Raw genomic sequence first — 9,444 nt, 5'->3', positions numbered from 1 at the left:
TTAGACCTTTGTCAGTGACTACTATTTCATGGACATCAGTAAACAAATTATTTGACTTATTCTGAATAAGACAATAATATAATTAAGGTGTTTACATGAGTTTCTTTGTAAATGTTCCTTTCATGATCCAGTTTTGCATGTTATAACAAATAGTTTGATTAACGTCCACATTTCTTTCGGAGTTTCATGTAATTTCTGGTGTTTCTTTTTTAATTTGTAGACTTTAACTGCAGTACGGCAGATTTACTTTAATTCAGGAACACTTCATTCATGCCCCCATGTGAACTGAAGTATTGGATGTGGGTATATAGTTAGGACTGCTGGAAGAGTGTAGTTTTAATGGAATTTGATACCACACGACCAATGGAAAGCAAAAAAAACTCAGGATTTAGCGATACAGGTGTTGTTGGTCCTTCACTAACTCAATAGGTGCAGAGAATAGTGTCAAACAGCCATGTGTGTATAGGCTATCCAGTCACAAAATGAAGTCCTACATGACGGCAAAAGTTTGATTAAGGTTTTTACATGTACTGCAATTCAATAATGTGACTAAAATCAACATACTTCACATGTCTTAATCCGATTCGTTTGATTATGATCTTAATCAGATTAAATTAATCAAAAATTGCTGTTTACATGGTAGACTCTTAATCAGAGTATTGTCTTAATCAGATAAAATTGTTGTCCATGTAAACATACTCACTGAGGAGTGGGTCTTTCGAACCACCCAAACCTCCTGGCTTCAGGCTTGCACCACAAATATTAAATAAATATAAGTTTAACAAGTACTGTATTTATTAAAAGGTTTTATCTTTAATAGAGAGCTTGGTTATTCAGACTAATTACCTACAGCTCTTATTGTTATAGAAATGCCACTAAAATGCCAACAAAAGTTTAGAACTGACCTTACATCCCATAAAATACATAGTACAGCGGTTCATGGGTTCACAGTAATCGTCATTACCTAGCAACAAACCAATGCAATTTCAAAACATTTATGATGTAACACCTCATTTATTGAAATAACAGGACTTTGTCAGCTTAATGTACTCTGAATTACTGGTTTGAAAGCAATTATTTGGGAGCCGATGTTTCGTGAAGCAGTGTTTCAAAAGCTTCCATCACTGTTTAGAAGTTTTTTCCTCCTGATTACACAACAGGTTCAACTTGGTCAAGTAAATTTGCTGCATTGACCAACAGCTGCTTGGTGTACACTTTTAGTTTCTTCTTCTTTTGATTGTATTGGTCCGAACCAAAATAATAATATTAAGGGCAAGGCAAGTTTATTCATATAGCACATTTCATACACAGTGGCAATTCAAAGTGCTTTACATAAACAGGAATAAAAGAAACAAGTATAAGAAAATAAAAACAAATAATAAAGCATAACAGCACAATCTGTCAGACATAGCAGAGTGCTCATTCAGTAAAGGCACAGCTAAACAGATGTGTTTTCACTCTTGATTTGAATGTGCCTAATGTTGGAGCACATCTGATCATTTCTGGAAGCTGATTCCAGCTGCGAGGGGTGTAGTTGCTGAAAGCCGATTCAGCCTGCTTTGATTGAACTCTTGAAATTTCTAGTTTATATGATTATAAAGGTCTGACTGATCTGTTAGGTTTGTATTCAGTGAGCATATCTGTAATGTATTTAGGTCCTAGGCCATTTAGTGCTTTATAGACCAATAATAATACTTTAAAGTCTATTCTGAATGTAACTGGCAGCCAGTGTAAAGACTTAAGGAAAGGTGTGATGTGCTCTGATTTTCTGGTTCTGGTTAGAATTCTAGCTGCAGCATTCTGGATGAGCTGCAACTGTCTGACTGTCTTTTTGGGAAGACCAGTGAGGAGTCCATTACAGTAATCCACCCTGCTGCTGATAAAAGCATGAACAAGTTTTTCTAAATCTTTACTAGAAACAAAGCATCTGATTCTTGCTATGTTTTTGAGATGATAGTATGCTGATTTACTAACTGCTTTGACATGAACATTGAAACTCAGAACTGACTCCAGAGTCACACCAAGATTCTTGACCTTATTTTTTTGTCGTTTGACCTTTAGTGCCAAGGTACGCGTTTACCTTGAGAACCTCATCTCTGTTCCCAAACGCAATGACTTCAGTTTTCTCTTTGTTTAACTGATAAATAGTTAAACAAAGAGTTTTAAAAACATAGTTTTAAATCAACTATGGTCCTCTGTTTACAGCGAGCTGAAAAAAGACACACTTTATGCGTACGCTCACTAAATTCTTCTCTGATTTTTTTCTATTTCTTGCAGATCTGTCTTTGTTTGTTCACAGCGCCACATATAGGTTAGGCATACATATTACAGCATTTAACCAAGTTTCCATATGGATGCAGACATTTCTTGAAACAATACATAGATTTATATGAAACTTTTAGAATCCACAAAAGAAAAACATTGTGAACGTAGGATTAGATGGCAGAGTTCACACATACTCAAAGGAACCGCACTAATAATCATTGTCATTAATAAAAATCATCTCTGTTCTCTTAAGATCTGTAAGTAAACAGCTCATTAATTTTGAAGTATGGTACTCACCACACCGCCATCTGGGTTGCGAATATACCCATATCCAATGGTCTTGTCAATAGCAAATCCAAATTCAGAGCGCCGCAGGTGGCCCACAGGAACACCATTGCGGAAAATAGCTTCCAGACCAAACATTGGCACTTTCCTGCAGGAGAAACAAACAACACATCAGTGCTGACCAAACGAAGAAACCTAAATAACATGGAGATTGGACATCATTTGCATTTATGCCAGATCTGAAAGGCCTCGTTCATATTTATCACATCAATTCACCTTCTAAAAAGTTTGTTTCAATAATTGTAGTTACTAAAGTCCAGAGCAGGCCAGAATGAAGCTCTAAGTGTGAAAAATCAGGAAAAGTGCTGGACAAACTCAGAAATCTCCTTGAGAAACCTTTTCAGTCAAATGTAAAGTGATGTATTATGCTATTAATTTGGCATTTCTGCAATTATTCACTTTCAAGCCAGACGGTAGGTAAATAAATGTCAAAAAACTTGCCAAATACTTGAGGCTATGTGATGACCAGCATATTAGTCTACTGTGTGCTTTGAATTTTAACCCAAAGAAAATATCTAAGTATACACTTTTTTTACAAGTTAATTATAAAGTTAATTAATTATACGCTCATGCTGTTTTACAGATCAAATCTACTGATTCACATTTTCACGACTGTTTACATAATATTACATTAATAGACATAACTTATTAAGATTGAAAAGGGCTTTCTGTGTGCTTAGAAAACTGTATATCAGAAGTTCAATTACATGCATAAGTTGTTTGTTGAGGCAAGAGTAACAGTCACAAGTTGTAAAGGCTCTGCCCCTTTTTTGGTAAGTTGGTGGGACCAGCAACTCATTTACATTTAAAGAGATACATGAATAATTATGTGCTTTGATTTAAAAAGAGGTGTTTACAGCAGGATACAATAAATTAAATTCCCTGTTAATCTACCATGATAATATCCTTTATTAAACAGTTGAAGTCAGAATTGTTAGCCCCTGTTTATTTTTTCCCCCAATTTCTGTTAACGGAGAGAAGATTTTTGTCAACACATTTCTAAAGATAATAGTTTTAATAACTCTTCTCTAATAACTGATTTATTATATCTTTGCCATGATGACAGTAAATAATATTTGACTAGATATATTTCTAGACACTTCTATACAGCTTAAAGCGATATTTAAAGGCTCAATTAGAGCAATTAGGCAGATTAGAGCAATTAGGCAAGTTATTGTGTAACGATGGTTTGTTCTGTAGACTATCGAAAAAAAATACAGCTTTAAGCGACTAATAATTTTGACCTTAAAATTATTTAAAAAAAATGTAAAACTGCTTTTATTCTAGCCGAAATAAAAAAAATTATTTTCTAGCCGAAAATGATTTGAGAAATATTCAAAAGGAGGCTAATAATTTTGACTTTACTGTGTATAATACATATTTTATGTATTATATGTGATAGTGATAATGGTCATTTTGTTGTCTCTTTTTGTTTGGTATTTTGAGACTTACTCATCAACTGTGAAACAAACGATGCGTCTGCGCAGACCCTCTGCCTTTTGGGCCTCCAGTGCCGTCCGTCCCATAAAGGGAATGGAGGTCTTCAGCTTACATGTGAATGCAAGTCCTGCCTCAAGTGGAGTGTCATCAGGACGCAGATCTGCATGCCAATGCCTGTAACCTGACAAAGAGAGAGATGGTTAATAAAAAAATAAAAAAATAAAAAAAAACATCAAATAAAAAAAGATTCTTAAGTTCTTCTTAAGTTTTGATTAGGGGTGTAACGGTTTATCGTTGTACGATTTATTGCGATGCAAAAATGTCACAATATGCATCGTGGCGTTATGACGATTTGATTACGATATGACGTCCGTTTTCTCTTATTAGTTGAGCTGTTTGCACGTGAGCTACGTTCCACCTGCTGTCGCACGTGAGTTCAGATTGCAGCAGCAGTAATGTTAGCAGACCAAGATGAGTGGAGCTGAAATAGAGGATGGCCCATTTCGCTTGTACAGTCATTAGGTGCGTTCGACTTCATGCAGCGCTGCGCAGATCGATCGAAATCTGTCTTAAAGCGGTGCATTCTGGTTAGAAATCTTGTCCGGATTGATGCTGCGCCGACGCCACGTGACTGTCACATGTGGCATCAAAGTACCGCGACAGCGCTCCGAGATCAGACGGCAAACTCAGACCGTGCAGCTTCTGAAGAGCGACTGCAGGAGCTCTGATGACGACACCGATATTATACGATTGGCCGAGTTCACCACATGACAACAAACACGTGTATTTCGGGTTTATAATTGGACAAATTCCGATTCAAAAGTTTCAAAACAATTCACTTTTCATACCCTCTCTATCCTGTAAACATCTTGCTTATTAAAGACTACAAATATTTTACTGCAGTAATCATCTTTTGTTAAATAATCTGGTTTTAAAGGTTAGCTTGTTTGCACAGGTTTATTTTTAACTTTTTATACAGACTACTGCATTCATCTCCATGAACGATTTAAATGATCTATTTTAGTGTATATTTTAGTGAATAACCTAAATATAAACTCAAATAAGTCTTACAGACTTGAAATAAAATAATCATCATCATTGATCCTGCCACCCTAAAGCTCTCTTAACAAATTAAATTAAAGAACTATTTTATTAAATAATTATAAAATGGTTTTATTATTATAATACAAATAAATATTTTATTTCCTGTCTAGCAGTTTATAGGCTACCTGCTCTTTCTGGGAAACTTCTAACATAGCTCACTTATTTTACCTTTTGTTCTTTTCAACATGATCTTTTTGGATTAAAATGCTTTTTTTGAAAATTCATTCATTATCCAAATAATCTCATTTATTAAGACCTAATCAAAACACCTTGTTTTGCTTTTTACATGGGAAATTTTTACATCTATAAATGTACATATATGTAAACCCTTTTTTAGCATATTCAAACAAGAAGTATTAGCCTAAAGATTGATGTTTAACTCCTAGAATTTATGCTTATTGCTTTGTATTTAATAGACCTGTTCGTTTTTATGTTTATATTAACCTCTCATTTCCTCTTAATTCTCTCATGCATTTGTTATTTATTCATAATTCTCTCTTATTGTTTAAAAAGGAACTACAGTTTGTAGAGACTGTATTCTGTTTTATTTGTAAATGTTTTGTTGTTATAGATAAAAATAACAAAAAAAATATGATAACGCCATGCGATCGGTCATCATGACTGCAGCAACTTTAAGTCTCGAAGTGTCCAGCTGTCCGGCTTGACGGCTCCGTTTTCAACTCCGCCCCCACCTGCGCTCGGCTAATCTCGTTGATCACCGGCTGCAGCTGAGCTTCATGTCGAACGCACCTATTGCTTTAGACTCGTCCGCTTTTTGACACGCATACTGGGCCAAACATCCTAAGTTATACAGTCTTCACAGTGATTTATATACTTTGCACAGCAACATGGATACCTTCTAATGCTGTTAAAAGTGTCACAGACTGTATTTATAAGGTACAATTCACCATAAAATATCCTTCTGTCTTCATATAATGATGTATTGGCGGCCGCAAAATCACACATGACGTGAGCTGACCGTGAGCTGTTACTACAGAGAGCGGACTGATAGACGCGCGCGTATGGCAAGCCTATTAGCATTTAAACCTTTGTTCTGACTATCCATAAATATATTTAGAGATATCTCTAATTATATTTTGACTAGTCATAATTATAATTCGACTAGTCAGAATGACAATTAGAGATATCTGCAATTACAATTGTACTAGTACGAAATCAGATTGGAGATATCTGCAAATGTATTATGACTAGTCATATTCCTCCATTGACTTCCATTGAAACATATTTGCAGATATCTCTAAATGAGTTTTGACTAGTCACAATTGTAATTAGAGATATCTCTAAATGAATTTAATTAAATATGAATTAATATATTTATGGATAGTCAGAACAAAGGTTTAAATGCTAAAACGGCTTGCCATATGCGCGCGTCTGCTTCAGTGAACAGAACCTGCAGGTTGTGACTAATAAAGTAGTAAACAACATTCAGTTTGTGGAACAGAGTGATCTTGGAGCCGCGTGGGAAGTATGAACAGCACTTAGCAGTGGAAATGAAACCGAAAACGTACACATTATTTAAACAATCATATCGCATTTTAGAGTTATGATTACGACGAGCATTAACCCTTTTGAGTACAGAGGTACACAAAAATGCACGTCAACATGATACACTTGATAGCGATGACATCAGCGACGCCGAAGAAATAGTAAACCTGCCTAAACTGCTGAAAAGAGCCACGACTGTCCTGTGTAATAAAAAGACGGCCACCCTGTCACTCATCATGCCCAACATGAAGACAGCCATCCATAAAAACCTCTCAGACAAATACACATCAGTTCAGGATTATCTTATAGAACTGCTGATTACCTGGAAATGTGGATTTTTTTTTGCACACACAAAAAACGTGACCAAGCAAAGCCTTAAGCTCCTTTGCACCTTTACTTAAATTGTTCCTTAATTTTGTCTCTGTCATTTCAATAATATTTTTTAAGAAGTTTTTTTAATTGTCTTATTTTCCAGAGACAGGCCTGTTTAATTTATTTTCTTAAAGAAGGTTCAGTTTAACAAGTTGAAACAAAAGAAATACATAAAACATAGTTTACATGGTAAAATTTGCATTTCAGTTTAACTTTCAATTTTTTTTCCCAAATATCGTGATACACATCGAATCGTGAACATTATATCGTGATACACATCGTATCGTGAGCTGATTGTATCGTTACACCCCTAGTTTTGATAATAAATTACATTTTAAAAGTTTGTGATCAGTAAAATTGTATTTATTCAGCTTAGGTACATTACATTAAATTAAAAGACATTTCTATTCCTAATAATCTAGTAATAATTATTGTTCTTTTGGACCTTTAATTAATGAAAAAATAAAATAAACAGCATCTTAAATATATATATATATATATATATATATATATATATATATATATATATATATATATATATATATATATATATATAAATGGATAGAGGTTATAACTTTAATTATTTTAAATCATAATAATAATTGCAAATAACAATTTTAGTTCTTTTTATCAAATAAATGCAGGCTCTGTAAGCATTAGAAACTTAAACAAGTAAAAAATAAGGCTTTAATTTAGAGGATCATTGGATTTAGGGTTCAATCTAAAGGTATTTTTATTTATTATTTAATAAAACTTTTGAAAATATCCTTTCAGTAAATAATTTTGTTAAATAAGTAAATTTATACTTTACCCTCTTCTAATAATGTCACTATGTCAAACTTTGCCCTACTTAAAACACAAAACAAAAACTTAATTAATTTTACCAAAAAAAAAAAAAAAAAAACTAAGACTAAAATAACTAAAACCTATTCATCATAAAATGCATTCATTTTTCTATGATTGAACTTTTGGACACTTTTAATTTCTTAATTTGTCCAATTTACCAATACAAAAAAAATAAAAAAACAACAAAAAAACCTATCCATTGGGGTTGGGTCGATAGACGCATCGTGATCCTCGCCCCAACCCCATCGCAGCAACACCTGTTACCGAAAAATACACACTTAGGCCCGGTTACACTAATATGTCTTAGTTTTAAAATGGCATTTTAGAACGAAAATGATCCATGTCCAGCACATTGGTGTTTCTCCAAGCATTTCTGAACAGCCCTCCACTAAAAACGCACATCACGTGACTACACACACAAACACAGTCATGCGCTGCAGGGTATGCGCATGTCTGAGCTCCACCAGAGAGAAGTGCATATCGGACAGTTTATTAAGGGTGTACCGCTGGATCACGTCTCACTATAGTTGTTAAACGTAATATTTAATTTAACTTGTCTCTATCTGATGACTCTCCTGTCTTTTGAATCTATCAGGTAACTAGTCACAGCATCAGTACACTGCTTCAATCTTTCACTTTCATGCTTGTTCTTAGTAATTTTAGAGAAAACCTCACATACTGTTGGTTGGTTCTTGTTGGTTGTGCACCTTTTTTACCAACCAAGTTTGTCGACGCCATTATAACGACACCAATCACTTTGCGTATTCATGCCAGAGTGTCGCGAAATTAGTGATCGACAGGTGGTAATGTGTGTGTAACTTATCTTTATTTATTTATGCTTTGGTTATGGGTAAAAAAAAAAGACCATGCGAGTCAGGAAGTTGAAATGGTAGGCTAAAAATAATTGATTCGTTATGAATGAATGAATTATTCATAAATCATTAATTCACCACTGCCTATGACGACGATGTCATCGTCCATCGAGATGTTTCAAATTAGACATTGCACGATGCCAAATTGGTCGACATCACCCAACCCTACAATCCATTATGCAGGAATGAACTTAATTCTTCATTATACTTAGCCATTCAGTCAGGTAGCACATTTAAACCCCAAACACACAAGATCTGACCTACATAGTGAACAAACACTGAAGCTGAGTTGAGTCTCAGGAGTGCAGTGGAAGTGCTGAAGTGTACAGCTCCAGTAATAAGTCTTTATTGTGCCTTTTCTGTCTAGTTTCCCGTTAATTCCACAATGCATCAGAGACACCAACCAAACCACAGCACGTCTGAACTATTATCTCCACCTGACCTCCAACAGCATGTGTGCATTTCGACCAGTGCTGGTGAGTAAAAACTGCTGTGGTAGATGTTTTGCTTAAAGCTGTATTGAAAGAAGCACTGAGAATGAATTATATATGTGGCTCTATTGGACAGATGCACAATGCTGCTTTACGCTCGCAGTCTAAACTGAAATGTATCTCCTGGAGGTTTTAAAGAACTTTAAAAGATCAATCTAGATCTACTGAGCAAAACTTTTAGCAAACACTCTATATCAGATGAA

At 34.6% G+C, this 9,444-nt stretch overlaps 1 protein-coding gene across 4 annotated transcripts in view; it reads right to left on the bottom strand.

Annotated features, from left to right (window-relative positions):
• The window catches only part of sardh (sarcosine dehydrogenase), a 156,140-nt gene that overhangs the window by 13,319 nt on the left and 133,377 nt on the right, over window positions 1–9,444 (bottom strand). For all 4 annotated transcript variants that reach the window (XM_073913683.1, XM_005155596.6, XM_073913684.1 and 1 more), the window contains 2 exon segments: window positions 4,063–4,231; window positions 2,563–2,698 (listed from right to left, as the gene is read on the bottom strand). In XM_073913683.1, the coding sequence (XP_073769784.1) occupies window positions 2,563–2,698; window positions 4,063–4,231 (305 nt within the window).

This window comes from Danio rerio, chromosome 10 (genome assembly GCF_049306965.1).
Source record: "Danio rerio strain Tuebingen ecotype United States chromosome 10, GRCz12tu, whole genome shotgun sequence".
Classification (NCBI taxonomy): domain Eukaryota; kingdom Metazoa; phylum Chordata; class Actinopteri; order Cypriniformes; family Danionidae; genus Danio; species Danio rerio.
This window is presented reverse-complemented; position numbering and strand designations above follow the sequence as displayed.